Source organism: Rhipicephalus microplus, chromosome X (assembly GCF_043290135.1).
Source record: "Rhipicephalus microplus isolate Deutch F79 chromosome X, USDA_Rmic, whole genome shotgun sequence".
Classification (NCBI taxonomy): domain Eukaryota; kingdom Metazoa; phylum Arthropoda; class Arachnida; order Ixodida; family Ixodidae; genus Rhipicephalus; species Rhipicephalus microplus.
The window spans coordinates 311566462-311591274 of NC_134710.1; the positions used below are offsets into that span (position 1 = coordinate 311566462).

General features: G+C 42.6%; 1 protein-coding gene across 3 annotated transcripts in view; it reads right to left on the minus strand.

The window, feature by feature from the left end:
- Sec31 (COPII coat complex component secretory 31) overlaps nucleotides 1-24813 on the minus strand; it is a 170543-nt gene that overhangs the window by 75982 nt on the left and 69748 nt on the right. For 2 of the 3 annotated variants that reach the window (XM_075879503.1, XM_075879502.1), the window contains 4 exons: nucleotides 18224-18323; nucleotides 17040-17221; nucleotides 9091-9217; nucleotides 7132-7271 (listed from right to left, as the gene is read on the minus strand). In XM_075879503.1, coding sequence (XP_075735618.1) covers nucleotides 7132-7271; nucleotides 9091-9217; nucleotides 17040-17221; nucleotides 18224-18323 — 549 coding nt within the window. Of the gene's footprint in view, nucleotides 1-7131; nucleotides 7272-9090; nucleotides 9218-17039; nucleotides 17222-18223; nucleotides 18324-21995; nucleotides 22047-24813 lie in introns of all 3 variants that reach the window. The other variant, XM_075879501.1, reaches the window with a different exon arrangement.

Below are 24813 nucleotides of genomic sequence, written 5' to 3' on the forward strand. Positions count from 1 at the left end.
TTTTTTTTTTCCCCTCTCTTTTCGGGCGTGGCATTAGAAGGAGAAGGGTCTCTACGTGGAGGGGATGGCAAGAGGGAGAAGCGCGACACAGGCGCGTCGCAGATGGGTATTTGAGAAAGAGTAAACATTCCACTGCAGCCTTTTCTTTCCTTTTCCTTTGCTTCGCGCATAGCGTTGAGGTGTCGCAGGAGCTGCCGCGGGATTGGGCGGGGTGCTAAGAGCATTTTCAGGGTATGTTCGAATTAATTGTTGCAAGTTCTTGCACGTTCGAATTGCCGGCCGTTTTCGCCCATTGGAATACATATAGCCTTGACGGGACCTCATCGTGAGTTCGAATTAACCGGAAGTTTGAGTTAAGCGTGTTTGAATTAATGAGATTCGACTGTATATACTACGCGCATTTGAACTATTGTACATTATTCTATATGTGTTCGCAAAATCCCCGTGTAATTGGCACAACCCCTTCTTGGAGCCCCAAAATCTTGAGAAGTGCGCAAATTATGTCAGTAAATGCGGCATACTGAATAAATAAATGGATAAAGATAAAGAGTCAGAGCTAAGTACAGCTCACTGTGAAGCCTCTACATGCACACCTCATTATAGAGTTATGCATCTCTGACATTACACCATGACAAGGCCCAGCCATCAAAGGTCTCAATTGGCACTTGTTCTTGAGGGCTTGTTGAAGCTGTGCTAAAAGGACTAAAAACATGGACCAAATCTTTTGGTTGTCATCCATGTCAAAAACCACTGGCTTACTCTGGGCTGAAGTCACTGGAACGAGAAAAGTACCACATCTGTTTCCTCTTCGCCACTGCGCAATCCACGCTCCGCCCCATCGTACGCCCACGCTCGCAATGCGCGTTCCATGGCCACGAAGTCATGTAATGCCATAAATGGTCTTCGGCACACATCTCGCTTGTTTCTCCCGACCATCAACGATCGGTTCTTCGGAGAGTCATTTTTTATGGCTTCATAAATGCGTACATGAACTTTACGAAACCGTTCTGATGCTTGATAGTTAATAAACCTATCAAGAGATATTGAAGAATGCCTCTGTGCTGCGCTTTCGACGGCAGCAATTGGCGAGAAGCAGGTGAAACGCGTTTTGGTATTTCTAGCTGGGACTAAGACACCAAGTGAGGGGCTGTGTGGCCTGCCCAAATATGGTGGGAGAACTCGTTCCCACAAATTATACCCGCCTTCGTGAGGTAAGAATTTCATTGAGTATTTGCAAATATTTAGGCGAATGTTGAAGTTGCGCTTATAATAGTGCAGCGTGTTTCATGTGGTTGCCAGAGGAGGTTCATGCACAATAACATTGACGGAAAGCTCATTTTATGATTGAATAAAATTGACACCTTTGGGTGCACAGAACACGATCAGTGCGCCACAAAACTGACTGCTGCATTTCCACTACAGTCACTTCCATGTGGCTCACTTATGATCTATGGTTTTTTTGATGTGGACTCTGTTGCTGCCCATATTCATGATTTTGAAGCACTACATGCACTGAGCTGTGAATTCTTTGTGAATGTTCTCCACATACTATTTATTTATATACACTCAAACCTCGTTATAACGTAACGAGATGTAACGAAATAATGTATATAACGAAGTAAATGAAATCCCCTTAAAAACTCTATTGAGAACCATGCATTTAGAACCTCATTGTAACGAACTAAAATTGACTGGTAAATGGATATAACAAACTAAATTAGTCTATAAAAACAACGACCGTAGTGTGTTAAGTACAGAGTTTTCTGCGGAGTTTGACGCTCATTCGGCGCGGCTCTTTCAAAACTCCCGCGCTGACCTACAGCCCCGCCCCACACGGCCGAGAGAGCGGTCCTCCTCACACAGCCAGCGGAGAGGATTGAGGAAGCGCTCAGCGGGTCACATCACCGAGAAGCAGCGCCGCCGTGCAAAGTGATTTCCATCTCACGACGGCAACGGCTGCGTCTCCGCTGCTACCATAGCTGCTTACTCTGCGCCGAGAAAAGAGGACTCTCCGCGACAGCTTTTTTTTTTTTTTTTTCCTCTGTCCACGCGCACGAACTTGAAAGGAGAAGGGTCTCTACGTGCAGAGACGGAAAAGGGATAAGCGTGGAACAGGCGCGTCGCAGATCAGCATTTCAGAGAGAGCAAACAATCCGCCACAGTCTTTTCTTTCCTTTTCTTCTTTTCCTTCTTCGCACGCAGCGTTGAGAGGTGCCGCCGCGGGACTGGGCATGGCGCTGAGAGCATTTTCGGAGTGCTGTATGTTCGAATTAACCGTCGCAAGTGCTTGCGCGTTCGAATTACAGGGCGTTTTCACCCATTGGAATACACATAGCTTTGACGGGACCTCAGCACGAGTTCGAATTACCCGAAAGTTCGAATTAATGAGATTCGACAGTTCATTTTCCGTGGCACGCGTGGTCGCGTGGCGGTACGTTGGGCTGCTAGGCAGTTACTTTCGTTGCATGCTTATAGATGTGCACCCATCTGAGCATACATTGCCACAAACTGTTATAATCAATAAAACAAAATAATGGATATAACAAAATAATTGTGGCTCCCCTTTAACTTTGTTATAACGAGGTTTGAGTGTATATTCCCCCTTGGCGGAGCTTTAAAATTGCAAAAAAAGTGCACAAATTATGCGAGCAAATACGTTAAGCACCTGGATGATTGTGGAAATTTTGACATCAAATTCTGTATCACATTTGAAACCATCATGACAAAAAATTTTCAGCCAACTAGTATGCCACTTCCAGTTACTTTCCCTACATTTTAGGTTAATGGTGCAAGTGATAAATAAGTATGTGATGAGTGCCTGAAAAACAGCAACAGAAGCAAATGATCACCACACTTCTTGAATGACAAGAAGTGCGTATGTTGTTTGTCTGCTTCAGTCCTAATTATTAGCGTCCCAAGAAAAAGGTGCCTTGATGTAACAACTATTAGTAAACGTTTGCCCTAAGAAAAAAATATGAAGCTACTTCAAAAAATTATAAAAAAAAAGCTGTATAACGGATTCAAAAGCATCAGCATGCCTGCGCAATATTGGTGTAAAATAAATCTCAGATGGGTCACTGTGCATCTGTTGTATGGCAGCATGTAGTTTAATATTTTCGTTCACTGGTACATCATGTATTCCAGCATGTACTGAGGCGGCCAAAATAAATGTGAACAGCGCAGCACTTGGGTAGGTTGTTCACATTTTGTTTTCAGAGCACTCTAATCTACGTCAGAATCATAATTAGTTGCATCATGCGCATCTATACCATGTTTGACTTTAAGGTAGGCTGCATGCGTAGGAATAAAAAAACTGGCACTATTTCTTGACTAATCGTTTAGAAAACAGCGGTATGCCTCATACAGGACTGTAAAAGTGCACGAAATTCATAAAACGCTCATTACACAATCTATGCAAAATAAAAGTGTGCTGCTGCAGCTTCGACCACACTGGACCAAATAAAGCAACAGATGAACAGTTGCTGTACTTATCTCCTTTCAGTGACTTTACTGAGGGCAGCAGTCTTGATCAACAAGTTGGATCGACCTAATTTCAAGAAGGCACAAAATATAGAGACCAAACAAAATACGACCAACCGCACTTCATCAGCAGTTGGTGCACGCATATTGGTAAAGTTTAGTTGTCACTGACTAGTTAATTTAAAAAAAAGAATTGTGACTGTCGTATTTACTCGCATATTTTGCGCTCCCCGACCCACCCAAGCCAGCTCGCTGGCGCACGGACTTTGAACCTTCAGATTCTTTGCACAGGCGGGCTGAGCACGCGCCCTGGTGATCAAGCGAGTGCAATTAAACGGGCTGCGAATGTGAAGTCCCTTCTTCCGAGGACTTCGCCCGAACTAGAGTTACTAGAATACCGCACCCAAACACTCTAATCTATTGACGGGTCTACGTTGACGGGTAGTCTGAACCGCTTGAGCGTTTTCCCAATTCTTTCCTCCATGGTTTTCCCGCTTCTATCTCTCCATCTCTACCCACCATGGCATGCCCCGCTCGCGTCATGGCACTGATAACTTTCGGCACCAGAGGCTTGCGAGGGCCTGTCGCGCCAACTGTTCCTCTTGTGTCTGTGTCCGCACTGCAACGCACGCTTGGTTGATTTTGGAAGTTTAGGTTTCGCCATCTGTCCACCGCGTTTTTACTGTTCTCTTGCAATGAGCTACAGTAATTATACATACGACGAAATTCAAGCTCGCTATTATAAACTTTGCCGATGAAAACTGGAATCGCGGCACCGCAGAGACTTCAGCGTGATGTGCTTTAACGTGTGACGATCGGAGCAATCGCTGCGGGAGAAAGCAGAAGAGTCTGAGCTTGCTAATACAATTTTTCTGCCCGTTGAGGGCCTTTTCAGTTTATGCGAGCACTTAGACCTCCGGTAACACTGTGTTCTTCCAGCATTGTCAAGAAGAGCTTCAAAAAAATGAGACATTCGAACGCACTGAACTGAACTGAGGACGATGCGCTATGGGAGGGCAGTGACAGTGGCCACGATGATGTTTCTCAATTGGCCTCAATCGGGCTCAATTAGTGACTTTGACAAGACTGCGCTTGACTGGATATGACTGGTTTAAGTAGCGCTAATTCTTTTAAATAAACAAGTGCACTTTGTTTGTGCTGTAAGTTAATAACTTTTTAAAATTTTATACTGCATGCGTTAGGACTATTGCACATTATTTTGTATGCATTTGCTAAGTACCCAAAATAATTTTCGCACCCCCTTTGCAGAGCCTTAAAATTGCGAAAAAAAGTGTGCAAATTATGAGAGTAAATACAGTAAGCACCTGCATGATTGTGGAAATTTTTACATCAAATTCGGCATCACATTTGGAAACATCACGACAAATTTTCAGTCAACTAGTATGTCACTTCCAGTTACTTTTCCTACATTTTAGGTTAACGGTGCAAGAGATGAAAAAATATGTGATAAGTACCTGAACAACAGCAACATGATCCAAAGAATAAGGGTTTCAAAGAACTAGTGCGGCTCTCAACAGTGACCAAGCAATGGTGCCCTTTTTGACTGCTGTAGTAGCCAAAAAAAAATGCAATTGCCTTGCCACTTTTTCATGTTAATCAGGCCACCTGTCCAGCAGTGCTCTATTCACAGAACTATGATAAATGCAGATCAACCTGACACTAAAACATCAATATGATAAATATAGCTATCATGAATAATTAGATGTAGCTGAACCCACTTATATTAACATGCAGATGCTGCAGTGTCCTCTATGTGAAGTAAATGGCTAGAAAAATTAAATTTGGAGAGGTGAGTATATGCACAAGCCGGAAAAGGAGCACCCAGAAAGCCAAAGAAGAAAAAAAGAAACTATGTGAGATACTATGTACTATCTGTGTCAAATGAAACCCGAACAAGAGCAAGCCTTCACGGTAGTATAGTGCGCACCGTCCCGTTAACACCATTGACAGGCGCACGCATTCTATTAGGCAGCCCTGCGCATATATGCATGCCTGTCCATGATGATAAGTGGACGGCACACTATACCATCACGAAGACTTGCTGATATTCGGGTTTACTTTGACGCGGATCGTACACCAATTGCACACATGCAACACGCACCATGCTGCAGGCAGTTTTCCAGCCTTCTCTGCAGTGCCACCACACGCCTATCTCAAATCTTCCTTCTGCCCCTCCATATATAGACTACACTGGTGATGAGTGAAGGAATGATGTTCTCCCACCACAGTCCACTATGTAACAATAGACAGCAGGGGAGAGGGTAGGTGAACTTGTTAAGGGGTGCAGGGAAGAGGGGCTGCTATCTAGCTTGCATGTCTGATAGGCAGCCCCATGCAACCTATCTTGTAGATGATACGTGGACAAAGCAGAGGCTAGGCTAGGCCGCCATAGTGGGGTGCTCTGGATTGATTTTGAACACCTGGAGTTGTTGAATGGAAATCCATAACAGGCATTTTTGTGCTTTGCTGCAATAAAAACGTGGCCACCATTGGCTGGCAAAGACAGCCAGAAAAAAAAAAAAGCAACTGTGCAGCGCAGAGAAATCTGCACAAATGTACAGATAATCATATTGAATGAAGACAGAGCGCTAGATCAAGACAAAAGCAAGATGGCATGAACACAGACTGGTGCTTATGCCGTATCATGCTCTAGCTCTGTTTCTTCATTGAAGAACAGTATGTACCAACCAGTCCAATTCAAGTTACTAAGAACAAATAAACAGAGTTCAGCTATGCAAAACCTAAACATAGTTTAGCCATTTATCCGATAAAGAACATCCAGACCATTGCTTCATAAATCAACCTGACTTGTTATTCTTTCTTTATAGCTATATCTCATCATAAACATTTTTTAAGGTAACTTATTTAAGGCTGTTTGTTGGCACATTCCTCAAACAATGGCAAAACCAGGCTAAGGGCTATGATAGTTCCGGTAGTAGGCGAAGAGTTAGCACATGTGAAAAAATATTTCTTTTTATTACAAAGAACTATGGCAGATAATATGTCTGAGCTTTTAATGCAGTGGTCACCGATTGTTCCCGGTAAGACACGCAGAATACCCGAGTAGCACAGGTCGATAACAATTTCACATGACATGTGGCAACGCGCAGTCTCCTGAAAATGTGACCTGTGTCCCCGCCCCTCCCATTGTTTTTTTTTTATCAAAAAACATGACTATAACAATTAACCTACGAAACAGTAAAATTTTCAAGGCACTTCATTACTCTTACAGGTGACTGTATCGACCGTACAACAAAAGCTACGCTTCTTGTATATATAAGCATTACCAATAAAACAATACACACATTTAATAAAAAATACACACATATAATCATGATGATATAGTAGCAGTCACTGATACAATTTTTCTAAAGACAAGGTTCAATTTCATATGCACGCAGTAGGGCTCAGTGAGAAGATTACGTGCTCATAGACAGCTGGCTGGTGTGAGGCATAGTAAAGATCAAAAGTCTTAGCCTACACCACCAACCACTGTTTCACACACAACAGTTTACATCATTGCCGCCACCAATGTGCCAGTTGCTCCCACAATTTATATACAGTATGGACTAGTGAGCAGAAAAACGACAAATCCATGAACTCCTAAAAACAATTTACAAGGTCACTTACTTGAAGTGACTCCGGACTCTCAGCTTTGCATTGGATCTGCACCCAGCAGCGTGCCAGCTTCTCCAAGTTGCCCGCACAAATATAGCAGAGCATTGCATAAGGCACCAGTGATGTGTTTTCCAGCCGACTCCCAAGGCTTTCTGAGAACAATGCCCAGAACAGAAAAGTGCTTTAGCCTGCACGGTGTGCTTATGTGAAATGCAACATGAACAAACTGAACCAGCTTTTAGCATAGAGATGTCCAGTAGTAAAAATGTCTTCCAGCATTTTGGAGTAGCCATTGGAGCAGGCAAAAACTACTTTTGTAGTAGCTACCTCTGTGTTTGGAGCATGCACGGGCTTTCCATGACACACACAGAGAAAATTTAGCTTTATTTAGTTTAATGTTCCCTCAGTTTAAATAATTATTTATACAGAAGCAGCAAGCCCACAAAATAAGTGCAAAATATTAGCGAAAGCAGGCTCACATAGAAAAGCGGTGACAAAACTGTGAAGGATATATCTAGCAGCAGCATGAAGTTCAAGCAGTGCACACACAAACCAGTACACATACACACACACTTTTAAAGCTCATTACAATAAAACTTAATACATACTAATACATACATTCCAAGAAATTATCGGTAACAGGGTTACCTACGCACTAAATCTAGTACGCATGAACAAACAAGTACATAAGCGTGTGCAGGGTTCTCCTTAAGGGGAGGAGGGCAGAGTTTCATCACAGTGCTTCTCCCCCTCGCTATTATGTCATTGTAGGGGGCAAACATTGCTCCCCTCATGAAAGCATGTGCTACACTTACTGTCCCGGTCCTCGCGATCGACAGCGCTTAACTCTGCAACAGTATGTCGCCCTCATTTCTGCAAAGTGGTGCACGCTGAGCACGGTCCCGCACATCGATTGAGGCGGCAGCAATCGGCGCTTCAGCTCTCTCAGGTAGTCATTGGCTATTAAAAGCGTGCAGTAGGCTCAAAGCGGCGCTACGCCACACACGCAGGCTTTTTGTTGGCGATAATTCATACTTGCGCGCTTTTCGGTTGTCATCACATTGCTTTCGTTCTTTGCTAATGATTACCAGAAAAGGCACCAGCGCAATTGCACAGATGTGGGAATAATTGATCAGCCAATTTCGTGCTTTTGCAGCAGCACAAGGGGCAAGATAGCGACCTTCATGTAATAGCTGCTTACGATGCATGCTGTCAACATTACTTTTGGTTCCAAAACTACCTTGCGGCACAGCAATGGAGCAAATTAGACAAAAAAGACCCCTTTGGAGCAGTATGCTGCAGTAATTTCCAGTTGGTGCAGGTTGGTGCGATTGGTGCAGGTTTCTTACCACTGCACATCCCAAACATAAAACTTAAGTGGCAAACAATATAGCAGGCTTTCAGCAAACTTAAATCCCTTAAAAACCGAACTGTTGCTGAAATCGAATAACTGCCTCTAGTATGATTGGTTTTGTGTGTATTCTGCACCCTTGTTCATCTCTCATTAAATGAAACTCTTATTAAATGGAGCACATTTTAGGAATCCATTCAGGTTCCATTTAATGAGATACTACTGTACTGACATTTCACTCTGAATTACATAACTCCACAGCTCTAACCACACAATTGAAGCTTGATGCACATGCACGCTACTAAAGCTTAATGCTTCTAACACTATTAAGAACTAACAAGTGGTAAGTCGACAAGGTTCCTGCCATAAGGTTCTCAATTGTGGACACATCTAAAAAGAAGACACCAGCACTATGATGAAAAAGGTATGCGACACACACAAAATCCCCCCCCCCCCCCCCCTGCTAAAATACCACATTCAAATCTAGGGGCCCAGCTCTTACGCAAGAACTAACGGTAAAAGTGCATTTGACCTGTACTCATTCTTTTTTTTTGTGTGTGTGCAACACTTATTCTCTCGCCATGCTTCTGAAAATAAAGAAACCCAAGAAGACAGCTCACCACAGAGTACTGCAAAGTCTTCAGGCTTAGCATAGGTAAGTACAGCTGCTAGGGCCTCCTTCCAGCAGTTGATCTCACAGTTTTCCACCACATGCACCCAGTTAGAGTGTACAACAGCAGAGATGAGCTGTAAAAAAAAATAAACTATTATAAACTATTATTTACACCCATAAAATTGCTTGAGAAAGCAATTTGTTAAGAGAAATACAAAAATGCATATCTCAATCACTTCCAAAAAAAAAAACCATTTTAGTCACCTAAGTACTGCAATGAATTCAAGAAAAATTATATACATAATGAGAAAAAAGTTAAGACGTACTACCTTGAATATGTCAGCAATAGAGCTCCAAGATACATAAACTTCTGAAATTGGGAGCATCACCACGGAGAAGGGAGGGGGCAGGGGAGAGGAGCACACAAGGGTGGAAGTGAACTTGTGTTTTGGAGCAGCTCAGGGAGCAGACATAATGCTGTTTTGGAGCAGCTTTGGTGCAGTAAAAGGGGAGTTTCAGAGCAGGTTAGGAGCTCCAAAAGGTGTATTTTGGAGCAATGTGGGTTAGTTTTGGAGCAGCTATTTAGTGTCACTCATCATCGTCAAAAAAATTATTTCGGGTAAAAAAAAATTTCAATGGTTTTTGCCAAAAATTCTGTACTAATAGCTTACCACACTTATCACCTGTGTGCACATGTCTGTGCGTGTGTTTGTGTGGGTGTTGTGTGTTACAAAACATGCCCATTTCATACTCTGCCCGAGACAAAAGCAAAAATATATTCTGGGTGGTGAAAACGCAGAACTATTTTTCACACAAATGTATCTACTACAAGGAGTCTCGCTAGCCTTCGCAGCCTTGCACCTGATGTGTGAACCGGAGTATAGATAATTGCAGGGCACATCGCTTGGAGGAAGATTGTTATCCCGACGACAGACTACTTTGCTCATCTGTGCTCGGTGTGGAGCGAAGTGGGCACGAGCAATTCACACCGCAAATCCTCTGGCATGGTTCAGCAAGCCGCCCAGCAGCGACAGTGTGGGCAGCATAGACGCTGTGCTGCACGCAACTAACCAGGAGATGGATGATCCGAGCCCACGCGACCGCTCTCTGTTTCAATAAAACTGTCAGTTGTCGCTGAGTATCAGATCGCGGTAGACAGACATACATGTGTATCACGAAAACTGATAGTGTCCGTTCAGTCACTATTTCAGTTGCTGCGTATTCCGAACCCTGTAATGGTTTCGAAATGCTCCTTGGCGTCGCCACTGCGCGCGACAAAACAATCGTGCGAGAGTGCCAACCCGGTATGATCTTTTCCGCACTCTGGCAAAAAGGAAGAAAAGACTTTCTGGTAGGTACTGGTGGCGATGGGGCACGTCAGGTGGCAATGGGGCACGTCAAAACGTTCTGGTGGCGATGGGGCATGTCAGGAGATGCACATTTGCACTTGTTAACGTGCACTACCGCTAATTGCATGATCATGCCGTGTTCCCAGTTCATACAAATCATCGAGGTTTTACTGCATTACTAGATAATTAGCAGTTACTCATGTTGGTGCCACCACTTTTGTGGAGAAACCACAGCAATAACAGCTATGAACCATTAAAATGTCACCAAACTCCATCGAATATCGATGGAACCATGTCCTTGGTATAGCCAATGCTCAGTGTTGCTCGGCCGAAGATAATATGTGGCTAGATTTGGTGGTTTACACTTCCTATCGACAACTCACGGAAATTAACGTTTATGCACAGCCTGGTGCAGCAGGTCAGATTGGCACAGAAAAAAAGTTGTTTCAGGTGACACCTGTGATCGGTCTCCAAAACTGTCCACCATACAGCCCCCCTTTTATGGCCTTGGAACAGTCAAAGCGAGCCCCTACTGAAACACTTATCATGAAGGTGTTCCAGTTTTTCTACCCGCTAAGAATTGGGCCATAAAATAGGTGATGTGCTCACTAGTGTCAGAAGTTGGAGTGTGCGCAAATGCATATGCTTTTGGCCAAAGAAAACAGCAGCAGCTAGCAAACCTTCAGAGCTGGGTGGACATTCCCTTTCTTTTAGTGTGTCATATAAATAAGTTTGTGTTGTTGTAATCATTAGTTCTTGTCTTAGTGATTTTTTTTTTTTTTAAACTGGGTTGATGCAGTTTAACAGAAGATTTATGGCCATTAATCATACAAACAGGAAGACAGGTGAAAAATTGGGAGTTTTCCAGACAATCTGGGGACAGTTGGCCGGTTTGAAATTTAGTGCTTAAATATGTTATAATTTAAGGTTAGGGCACACATTGCATGCTGTAAGATATCTGCACCTAAGAGAAGGTTCAACTTTATACGTGCAGAGTAGGGTTCCAGGAGAAGTTCGCGTACTCGCAAGTTAGATCACTGGTGCTAAGGCATAGCAAAGACCTCTCTGCTGCCAACCACTAACTCATACACAACAGTTCACATCATTACCATCACAGTCTGTACCACTAAAAAGGAAGTAAACAAGAGAAATTAAAGTTTATAGCTAGAAAATATAGTCCCTGAACAGCTGCTGACTGATTCCACTGAATTGGAATGTACAGTGTGATATACAAGGCCTGCCATAGTGGGGTACTCGGGATTTTTTTTTTTTTAACACCTGGAGTTGTTCAACGTAAACCCCTAACAGGTGTTTTGTGGTTTGCTGCTATCAAGACATGGCCACCATTACCTCCCTGTCCTTAACATCAACATCTGAAGCAGTATTCCTTAGTTTGGCCTATGCTTCTTGCCCCTAATGTCGAAAAAATCCCTTCACCAAGAGAACAGACCTGGCAGTACACTAGTTCTCAATTTGATCTAACGAAATATCACTTAACTAAAGCGGCATCAAGTAAACCTAATTCAATTCTTACTGTTTGAGCCACCCTAGAATAGATGCATCAAATGCATGCCCATTAGGACATAGAAGATAAACCAGATAAGAAATACTGAGGAAGCCAGTGGTAACAGCCCAAAGTTCCACTATAACACAGCCTTAAAGCTCCATCTAGCAGCCCTTGTTCAATATACTTGAAGTCAGGAGACTTGAAAAAACAAGGAGCATAACTATTAGCACCACTTTGCAGCTGTGCACATAGTCGTGTGATGACTGTTGAAAAGACTGCTTGTGCCTGCGAGCTATATATTATACAATTGAAGTATGTTGCACATTATTAAAATTTTACCCACCAGTTTTACCTGGATCAACATATTGTTGCTCAGACTATGCACCATACAGACTTCACAGTGTATCTCCTACAAAACATTTGCTGTGCTACTAGTGCGCTCAATGGCAAAATGACGGGTAAATCAGTCATTCAAAGTGTGGCTATATTTTTGCACAGGAATGTATGGACATGGCATTGCAGGGGCATAGATTGTTGCCTGCCATATCGGAATTTCATATGACTCAACCAAGCCAAGCTTAATTTGCATCCGGATAATCTGTGCATGCTAACTCCATTAACCCTTTAAGTTCTTTGAGCCTCTTTAACTATGCATATCTCAGTAACACAAAATCAGCTGGCAATATGTTGATTTGGTAATACCGTAAAAGCCCCCTTATAGCCAGGGGATTTTTCCTAGATATTAGGGTACGAAATTTCGGCCCCGTACTATATGCGAATCCCAAGAATTTTCAGCCAAAGTTCAGTTTTGGTTTCAGCATAGTGCAATGCTATCATCATCATCAGGTGTTTGTGCACTTCTGCACTACGTGCTAGGTAGTGTTAGTGGCGGTAGCAGGCGTTACACTTACAGACCTATGCATGCAACAATGGTCAGTGACCTTTGCTTCAGCTTGACACCCATAACGACAGTCACGATTTTGCTCCTGTGATTTTGCGCCATGTCAGCGCCACGCAGACTGCTTGCTTTTAAAAAGGAAAGTTATCGCCGCTGCCGAAAGCATTGGCAACTGTGCCGCAGAGCGGCAGTTCGGGGTCAACAAGTGGAGTATTTGTGGTTGGCGGAAGCAGGATGCCCCCTTTGCTTGCAGCATCCAGTGAAAAAGTTTCCGCGGACCAAAAAATGGAGCGTTTCTTGACGTGGAACGATAACTCGCAGACTTTGTGCGGGAGCAGCGAGCTGCAAATCTCGCTGTTAGCATCGAGCTGCTACAAGCAAAGGCAAGGAAGATCGCCCGAGACAAAGGCATTCAGCTGGAGTATTTCAAGGTGAGCAAGCATTGGGTGTCTCTTCATGTGCCGCGCTGGGTTCTCCCTACGTCTGCATACGTCCATCTCACAGAAGCTAGCAAAGAGCTACGAAGAGGACTTTGTGAAGTTTCAAAAGTATGTAATGGCATTGCGAAAGGCTGCCCCCTTTGATCTGGGGCAGATCGGCAACAGGGATCAAACGCCGGTCTACCTGGATATGCCCTCAACACTGACGGTGCATCAGAAAGGCTCCAGGCAAGTTATTGTGTGATCGACTGGGAACGAAAAAACACAGGTGACTGTAATGTTGTCTTGCACTGCAGACAGTCGCAAGCTATCACCCTACGTGGTGTTCAAACGAAAGACGCTGTCAAAGGGAAAGAAGTTCTCAAAAAATGTCGCCTGCTGCCAGAACAAAGGGTCAATGGACGAATCGCTAGTACTTGGCTGTATAAAGTCCATTTGGTATACACAGCCCGAAGCACTGCTGGGGCTCCCTTCGATGCTTGTGCTCGATGGGTTCCAGTGTCGCCTAATCAACTCTGTTAAGCGACTGCTGTGCGACTCCCGCACCGAGCGGGGATGACATCATAGCTGCAGCCGCTTGATGTATGCCTTAATAAGCCATTCAAGGACTATGTCAAGTGCCTGTATGCGGAGTGGATGAGGTCCGGAGAACCAGAATTAACTCCTGCCGGACGGCTGAAACAAGCCTCACCAGCAATGTTGTGCTCATGGATTGTCCAGGCTTGGGCCTGCATTCCCGAGGGGCTCGTTTGGCGCGCGTTCAAGAAGTGCTCCATCTCATAATGCGCTCGATGAAACTGAGGATGATGTGCTGTGGGAGATCATTTCCAACAAGAGAGCTTCGAAAAAGAGTGCGTCTGACAACGATGATGTATGAAGTGTGTTAATGAACGCATTTTTCCACTTTACTCAAGCTATATTCAGGTGAAAACTTTTTCTCACATTTGCTATTCCCCAAATTACACCTCAGACTATATATGGGTCCGAGCTATATGCGGGCTTTTACAGTAAACAATACAAAAACTTTGCCTTGTGAGAAAGAGTAGACAAGAGAAGCAAAGCAAACACCCACATTTAACTACACAAAGACAGCATTATTTCTCAAGGCCTACACAACACGAAACATACAAAACTGACCAGCACTTTGCAACAGCACAAGATTTGTGTCTAGAAAGCAGAGCTTGACCCCACATGCACAGAGGAAACATAGGTGAGGAAATACAGTGACATGAAGCAAGTTCTGAAAGGTTGTTCACTATCATAATGTTCATTACACAGTAATGCAAAAAAGTCGCATTTTTTTCCCTCTACCTAGGCGTGCATAGGACATTCACATAGGCGTTACAACAACGTTCTTGAGTTATACACCAAACCATGTTTTACGCACACTTCAAATACGGGAATCTTGTCACTGAATTCTTGACCTGTTAATGACTTTTCTTTTTCCCCTGTTTTAAAAAAATCCTAAATAATTCATGTAAATACAATCGAATCTTGTTATAACAAATTCCGCTACAACGAAATTTATACCACAAGAAATGATTTTCGATTCCCAGTCAGCCGCCCATAAAAAACAAGGTGAAAAATGTCTCGTCACAATGAATACTTTTTCTGGATATTTCCGCTTTAACGAAGTTTTCGTGAGTACTACTTCATAAGAAAAAGGAACTTGCCTCGGATAGCCGCGAAATTCCGATACCAGCTCGCCCATTTCTCCACGGCTCGTGGCATTCAGAGTGCACAGCTGTATTACAACAACCACGTTTTCATCGGATACATGCTTTCCTACCCCTACACGCACATCCCGCTAAATTTATCGCCATTGAGATGCTCAGCAACAGCTCGCCCATCCACCATGATGCTGCCGGTGGATTTGATGTTCGTGTGGGCCGCGGCAGAATCGCAATCTTCAAGAACGCCTGCTATATGTTTTTGACATCGCACTCAAAATCTATCGCTCATGCTCCCTAGCCGTGGGATCATGAACGACATGCACGCATCATGAAGGCGCACACGCGAGCAACGTGCACCTACTCCCAGCGTAGCTGCATTCTGCCGCAATCGCTGCAAACACAAATGTGATTGTGTCGAATGCGATCATGGGCGACTACGAAAGTACATGCGCAGTCAACACACACCGAATCAACCCAATATTTCTTGCCGTAACAATGCAAACAAATATAGCAAAGACGCAGTTCTTAATTTAAGTCACGCGCACGGCCAGTACAGCGTGCACAGGTTAAAAACTAACTTGTGTTTACCGCAGCCGCTGCACAGGAAACAGTAGTTGCTTTTAAGTCACGCGCACGGCCAGTACAGCGTGCACAGGTTAAAAACTAACTTGTGTTTACCGCAGCCGCTGCACAGGAAACAGTAGTTGCTTTCGTCTGAAGGTGCACAGCTAACACAGCCGTAGATTAAGGGGGCATGGTAGGGTAAATGGTATATGTAAGTTTTAACGTAATATCTTAGAAACAGCTGCAAGTATTCCCATAAAATTTGACGTGCTCACAAAAAAATGCCACTGGGTATCAAGTTACAGCCTTTTTTATGCCTTTTTTTTTTTATCCTTCCTATGGCCCACTCTCAAATTTTAAAGGGGGTTCACTTATTCAATGTACCTTTTTTTTTGCAACTACCGAAAGGAACGTAACGATATTCAGTTATGTTGTTGGAAAGACTCATAGATTGCAAAACGTTTTTGAAAAAAATATTAAATATACTGCTTACACAATGCCACGAAGGTTGTGTTATGTTGTGTCATTCTTTTACAGCTTCACTTTTTATTAAATCAGCATTTTTTTAGTTCAGATTGTTTCTAATGTGTTATAGCACACACATACAAAGTTTCATCGAAATTGATTCAATACTTTTTGAGAAAAGATACATTGAAGTTGAAAAACGTACAGAAAAGGTCATTCGAGAAAAACGAAGTTTTATGTGGGCATACTGCTTATGCCAGAGAATGCGCGGCGCATTTCAGCGCGGATCAGGCTTCCACAGGTTTGTTCCTCAGAGTACAGTGAATTTTTTGGTGTCAAAACTACAAATTCGATTTTTTGTTAGTTTAACCTACCATACCCCCTTTTAATGGCAATAAAGTCATAAAATGCCACGAAGCATTACTGCTTTCCTGTTGTTTACTTATGGACGTGGTAGTGCAGAACTTTGTCACATTTAGTTGCACTTATCAGTCGGCCTCTAGCGAAGGTTTGGTACGTTTGTTGGCGGCGCTGTGCACTCGGCAATTCACAAGGGTCGTCTGAATATTGTGTATTGTATTTGCTTCTGTGTAACCCACCCCTGCATCCTCTGGCACCCTTGGCCACAAACTGCCGGAGCAAAAAAATCTACCCGCACATTGATGCAAAGGCGCCGCCTTTGTATTGCCATGAAGCCGTGCCATGAAGCCAACTTGAGTGACAAAATTTTCGTATAACTCTCTCCCAGACTTTAGCTCCAAATTTTCTGTAAATTTTAATCACACGAGAAAATACATTCACTCAATGTTCGGCCAGGTACGTCTGAGTTGGGGAGAGTTCATAGCATGCACTTGCTGGGACCAAAGGATGACTCGTAATCATCAGATCTTCCCAAATTTTGTGGTCTATAAATGAAATTTTGCGACAATAAAATTTCGCGCCAACAAATTTTTTCACACATCCTGTCAATTTAGTTGTAGCAGGATATGACTGTATAAACTTTAATGATGTACCTGAGCAGAAGTCCTTAATTCTGACTACTGAAAGAAACAAAGCGTGCCTTTGCTGAATCTGAAGTAGCCTGCTTGAAGTAGCGATATTGTGTTTTCTGCATGAGTTCCAAACCACCAGCCTGTGCCAAAATGAGGGCATCAGCCCAGCGGCCCTCTTGCCAGCACAAGTTCACGGCCGCATCAATGTTTCCTGTCAGTAATGCCTTCGTCAGCAGGCTGTCAGCATCACCTAAAAACACATGAGAACATGCAACAACGTTTAGTATGGTTGACTAGCCAAAGCCTATAACTGTAAACTGAAACACTGAAAGTAGAGTGGTTGCAACAAACAGCCACATGCAGTGACTCTGCTAAGGGCATGAAACAAGGAGTGTTCCACTCGCTCAGCAATGGTTGTTGTAGAAGAGGCTGGCGCTTTTCTCAGTAGCAAGCACGCACTTCTGCCAACATATCAATGCATCCTGCTGCTTTACTACTCACGTCAGTAAGATGAAGCAAACTGAGAAACTACCGTCAATGATACTCTGCCACAGCTACCATAGAAAGCGAATTTCTGTAGCTGGAATGGCAAACAATCAGCAGTGTGCAAGTGAGGCAGCACAAGCAATTCAAGATAAAGTGTTCCGTCAATCAATGCCAGCTGTAATTCTTTTGCAGCTTCACTTTTTATTAAATCAGCAATTTTTTTTAGTTCTCCCTTCCAACTCGAATGTAAAAAAACTGCAATAAAATCATTACTACCATAACGATGGTCATCTTCTATAACAGCATGTCCACAGCACAGGAGTTGTTTTTAACCAAAATTTAACAGAGCACATTAATCCAAAATTTCAATATAAAACAAAGTTTTTTCGCGGCTACGAAGGGAGACAATAAATTGAATTTGTACTCCAGTTAGCAGTAGCAAAAGGGTTGAATTACATCAGAATGAGATTGTTTATGAATTCAATCTAGGAACAGTGAGCTTGCGTCAGAAAATGATCTCAAAGCAGAGAAGTGTCGTTTCTGGCAATGACAAAGTTGACATGGCTTCAATGATGCACCACTAGATATCAGAAGCTTGATGGCAAGTGTGGTGCCATTCAGAAACACTAAGAGGCTTGTACATTGCTATATTACATTGCGATCTCCCCAAAGCACAGTAGTCCTTTTCAAAACAACCGACTTTACACAGCAGAAAAGAGCAACATACGAAGTTACCTATGACGTCAGATATAAAACTAGTTCTCACCTGAACTTGTAGGAATAGTGAAAGGCGAGCACTCGTTTTCCTTTTGATTTGCAGCAATGCCGTCAAAAGCACTGCTGCTATCTTCAACAAGGTCATCATTCTAGAAAATGAAAGCACGATCAATCTTACAGATACTGCCTTCAAAACAGCAGACCAACATGCATAAAACGTGCATAAATCAACTCCCCCCCCCACACACACACAGATATATCGAACTCGAAGAGGATCACAAAATAGTTCGATGTATCGATAATTCGAAATAGAAAATATGCGTATTTAAGACCTAAATTAAAGCAATTCAGGCCTCAAATCGTTACAAGCTTTAACATAACAATTCACTCACAGTATAATGAAAAAGGTATGAACTACAAGTTACCGCACCTTATTTTACATGAAAAAGGTGTGAACTACAAGTTACCGCACCTTATTTTACATGAAAACAGTCCGTAAACTTGTCTTGCTTCTTGCACACCATCAAATTCCAGACATGTCTGGAATTTGGTCAGATCAGCACGATGGAATAAAACCAGATCAGCACGATAGAATAATACTGCCTTTTTGTACACTACGCACACAAAGGAATCGGAACTTATTACAACGTGACCAAAAATTGATCTATATTTGCTAGGAAAAATGCCGTTTCTGGGCTTCGGCGCGGAGTAGCATTTGATATACAGGTGCACTGGTCCCATACTTTAGCAAGGGAAATTCAAGGGGATTTTTCAACGGCTTGATAAAACCAATAATGCGATATATCCGAGTTTTATACATCCAGGATCTCTCTCTCTCTCTCTCTCACACACACACACACACACACACACACACACACACACACACACACACACACACACACACACACACACACACACACACACACACACACACACACACACACACACACACACACACACACACACATGTGCGTGTGCATGCATGCACGCACACACGCACACACACTGTAAAAGTTACTACAGCTTCAAAATGGTATTACGCGAATAGTCGGACCTCACAACAATTATGGGGTCTCACTGTCATCTTTGTAGCCTACTTATAGTTGCTGTCTTACACAGCTTTTGCCAAACTAAACTGGCCAAGTTCTCTGATATGGCCCTCCCCAATGTGCCATTAGAGACACATACTGCAAACTCCGAAATATCAAATTATACACACTTATCAAGTCTTGACGAGTGCCACTAAATTTTAGTAACACACATGCAGGTTTTTCTATATCATTAGAACCTATAAATTACATCATTACTCCTAAAATATGCCTTTAGTGCTATTACTACAATTTCTGTGCAAGCAATCCACAGGTAAAAGTGACCTGGAAGATTTTTTTATACTGAAGTCTACTCTTGTTAATTCTAACTCAAAGGGACCTCTGAAATTTATTTGAATTATAAATAAGTCTGAATGATACAAACTTTTCAGACATAAAAATCTGGGATAGGTGACACCACACATGATTAGGCAGTGATTTCATCACATTTAAAATTTTTAAAGGGTTTTGGACTCTAACTGCACCCAATTAACAGAAAGCATAGGTGTAATGTCCACACGTTTTTGGCCATTTGCTTCTGATCAGACCTTTGAAAGAAATCGTGAATCACCAACTGCTTTTTTTGCGAATGTGCCTAAACAGAAGCATCATTTTTTACCGTGCGTGTGCTGCATTTAATACGTATCTTTACTAGCAAAGCCTTTTTCTTCAATGGACCTTAACTGCTTATTTGTCATTTTTGGACTGTTACGATTTTATAAGCCCGCAAATTTTTAAATAGTACTGGGAAAGCAGCAGATATTTTCTGGCATGAAACTGCAAAAAGTATGAATTAACCAGATGATGAGTGTGAATACATTTAATACATTTAAATACATTAAAAGTATAAAGGGCCAACCAAAAAATCATATTTTATGAGGATTACCCAAAAGTATGAGTTATCAGAGTGAATTATTTTGAATCTACTGTACTTCCTTCTGTAGTTAATGTATCTTCATATATTTCACATTTCAACTTCCTTCTGGAGTGTGTGTATTAATCAACAGTGTAAAAAACGCTAATTTTTAAAAAAAGTTTGCATGCCTCACCTGAAGAAATTAGTCGTCAAAGTTAAAAACCAGCAGTTCCATGTACGAATATATGAATACAACCAATGAATGAAGCTCCCTATAAATGGGACCAGAATGACTATGCACCTCATCTCGCTGCTTGCTTTCATAAAGAGGGTAGGGTGGGGAGAGCATCTCCTACACTTAATGGTGAGAATGACTGAGCGAGTGAGTGTGCGCCACACGCAGTGCAGTGCGAGCTAGCCCAAGCAACGGCCCAACCACCAGGAGGACAACAGGGTAAAGCGATCGTTTCGTGCGTTTGCTGGTTTGAGGGGAAAGGGCAGAGACAAAGAAAGAGGTAGACACGTAAGAGAGGAATGTGAGCGGTGACGCGATAGCAACGACAGAGTGCGGGCCTAAGAAACTTACCTCTCAAAAATAAAGCAGACAGAAAATGAGAGAAATCATTTCCTTTTGCATTTCCTTCTCCTAGGGATGCCACCAGTTGCTTCCAATCACCACGCACCTTATAGATATATATATATATATATATATACATATATACATATATATATACTGTCGTGAGCACAATGACACGCGAGCACGTGACGAAGGGTCTCGAACACTAATTCGACCAATATTCAGATGGAACTGTCAATTATAAAGTGGAAATTGTGAAGCTTTCCCGCGAACTGTTGTCAATCCCACATGACTCCGTCTATACGATGCGCAAAGTGTATTACACAAACACCTTCATATTGCAGGGCCTCCTGTTAACTCACACAAAGCAAAGAGCAGTGCCGTTCTTTACAATTATATGTTGCTCTATATTTAATTTGTTACACGCACGTACACATGTGACTGCGAAGGCTGCTCTTTGCACGGAGCTATAGACAGCACACTGCCACATTTTGCTTGAACCAGCCTTGTAGGGGGCAAAGATTTACCTTCTACCGGGCGTGTCTCTCTCACAGCTAGGTAGGATAACACTGAGCTACGAAAACAACATGCGAAAACCATGTTGTACATTTTTTTTGCAAGTTCGCGGATGTTTCATTATTATCATTACTCAAGTGGTCTCGCACTCAATGTTTATCTGTCTCTCCAGTGAGAAACTTCCCACTGCTGCTTCTTTTTTAATGCAGCACATTTATTGGTTGGGGCTAAGACAAACATGTGCCTTGCCTTTTTTTTTAACAGAATTTCTACCGCTCCATTCCACTCCAGGAAACTTGCCAGAATCTACAGCATCAATACATGAATATCATATACCAAAGCGCAAGTCCGTAAGCTTTGCGACTGCTGTTACGAGAAGCAGTCCGCGAGGCGAGACATGTGCCATCATGTAATGCGAAGGCGAAAAAATAAAACAACGTTCGCTGGTCTAGTTTTCCTAACAAATGTAACAAGAACCCACAAGAGCTAGAAATCCCAGTGAAAAACAGAGAACTTATTGCAGCAAATAGCTGCAAAGAGTAGTAAAAACAAAATCCAGAGACCTTAATATAATGTTTTGATGCACAATGTTTTTGTTAAGTTCTGCAGCAAGTCTGGTGGCGAAATCACATCTATCAAGCAAAATGCAGAGCAACTTGCTGGCAAGAAAACAAGAAATACTGTCAGTCCAAGCTGTTATCTCATTATATGCATTCTCCCACAAACATAAGCAAAGCATGCAAGATGGTAAAAATAAGCAAAGCCAGGGGGCATGTCAACTTACACTGAAGTCTGAGGAGGGAGGACTATACAGCTCTGAGTCATCCTCCTCACTCTAGCCACAACACAAGACCATGCAAAGGGAAGAACGACATAGAGGAACAAACATGAAGAAGAAAAACAGGACAAAGTAAGGCAACACCACCAAGAGTTACAACCCTGCAAGCTGGATAAGCGAAACGAAAAAAGATGAAAACATAAGCACAAAACAGCCATGCAACAAGCATGAAGAAAATCCGGTTTTTCATTGCACAATGTGAAAACTGCATTCATCAGATGACCTTGCAAGCTATGCTGGGCAACAGGAATTATACTCCAGCAACTTGTGTGGTTGGCACTTTGATGAAAGTTTCCTTCCCAGTTTTTTTTTTCCTTAAACATTTGGCGAATGCATGGCTTAAGTAACTCGCATATTTACTCGAATCTAGGTTGATAGTTCTTTAAATATACCCCTGTATCAAACTCTATGGTCAGCTTAGATTAGAGCATTAAAAAAAAACACAAGCCAGTTTATGATGAAAACCTTAAAAAATATGGCACACTGCTAATACTGCCTAGAAGACAGTATCACAGCAGATAGTGGCCACACCAGTAGCCAACAAGGAGAAGACGTCAGTTATTGTTACAGGGGTGGAAGCGGGCTTCAGTCTTTTGTAGCAGCTTTGGGAGCAGGAATATTACGGTTTTGGAACAGATTTGGAGCAGTAAGAGGGGATTTTTGAAGCAGCTCTGGAGCACCAAAAGATATACTTTGGAGCATCAAAATTTAGTTTTGGGGCAGATTTCTCAGGTCGAACATCGCTGTTAATTAGAATTTCTGCTTTCTCATAAAACCAAGAAATTTCAGTGGTTTTTACTGAGCATTCAATGCTGATCAAGTGACCAGACTTACCCCAAATTGATAAATATATTAAATTTTACAACATCAAAGCTGAAAGCACAGCAACTCAAAGAAAAAACATAAGCGGTACTATGGACAGCTAACAGACCTCAGACAAATGAAAAAAAAAATTGATGTTAAGATGTGGCAATGTTCCAGATGTGAATGAAACACCGCATCTTAACATGAACAGCAAGTCAATTAGACTAGAGATGAACTAATAAAAGCTATCTTCATACTAAACCAATAGGGCTCCATAAAAATGAGTGTAAAAGATATGTTCTGGTCATTAAAGTGCTACAGCCGACATGAGAATCGTGAAGAAATTTAGATGGGCTCGCCGCACCATTAGGGAGTTTTCGAATAACGTTTGCAGGCGCTGCGGGCATTGCGGGCATAGCTGGTGCCATATGAGTTATAGAAAAGCATTTGCCCTCCTGCAAACCACAACGCACGATCGCAGCAGCACCATAGTTTCGAAATTAGCGTTTGCGGACCGCACACGCCACCTGCTATTTCGGATTTTCTGCGTCCAGGCACTCGACACTCGACGGATTTTCGCCATCGCCACCATGTTTTGCGTAAACTACAAGTTGGTGACATTCCCCGCGCATCGCACGTTTTACTCGCGCGTAAGATTCCGCAAGCTGGGGTGGTATGCGCTGCTCAAGCAGAGATTAAACAAAGTAGCTGATCTGCGTCGCTCGCTCGAAGGGCGTCGTACGTCACATGTTACACCTGCCGTCGAATGCTAAAGCAGAGATAAAACACGCCGCCCTTCTTGAACGAGCATAAAAAAGACCCGGGGGGGGGGGGTGGGGGGGAAGGGGGAGAAGTGCTTGAGCAGCAGCGGTGAACTTTGATTCTAAAGCGTGGTTGCAATAAGCTGGCGCGCGCGCTATTGGCAAGTATCAGCACGCAGCTAGTAAACCCTTCTACATGGCGAGCTCTCAACGGGAAGAGACTGTGCGATAAGAGCATTTCTCCCTGGAGTGGCCGTCCTTTTTCTCTTACACCAGCATTTTGTAGAGTGTCACAATGTCTGATCCAAAAGAATTATATACGATTATAGTTTATGTGATTTAGCCAAAAGTTTATATGATTCGGCTAACAGCTTTGCTGTTCAAACATACATAGAGTCGCATAATGAGGTATGCACAAAAACGTCACCTTAACAAGATTCATGCATGAACCAAAATACGGCGTGAGAGTGAAACAGAACCAATAGACGTGACCGAATTAATTTTATATGCACGCGGTTGCGTCCTTAGTATAGCACACATGCGTTGCTCAGCCGATGATAAAACTCGACTAAATTTGGCACAGCACATGCAAATCGCCGTTTAGGTGCAGCTTGGAGCAACAGGTCGAATTGGCGCAAAATGGCGGAAATGATGCAGCACTTCCACCCCTGTTGTTATGAACAGCATAGAGGAGAGCCGGGAGGATCGGGACACTTTTCACAATTATATTTTTAGTTTTATTGAACTTGAATACAAAATAATGTTTGGTTGATTATAGGAGTACTGAAATTACAATACCGTGCTCTCATTTGCTGTTTAGATACAAGCAAATGCAAAATAATTGCATGCGGTCGCACACTACCAGCAATTGCTTCAGTTTGTTGTGAACGTTCATATCATGTTATAAGAATATAAATCTTCTAAGTACGGTATTATTTTCAAATTGAATTTGATTGTTATAAATGTATTTGCTTAGTCCACTCAAAAGCTATTAATATATTCCTACACCCCTAATATTCTTAATAATATAATAGCAATCGAGTTTATTCAGCAGAGATCATTCAAAAAGGTAGCTCAGTAAGAATGCATTTGCAAGCAGAGGTTGTGCAAAGAGACAGTGGTGCAAATTTAGCGAAGTGGCCAGCACCGCTGCGGTTAACGCAAAAGGCACTGCAGGAGGCAATAAACCACAGCTAACT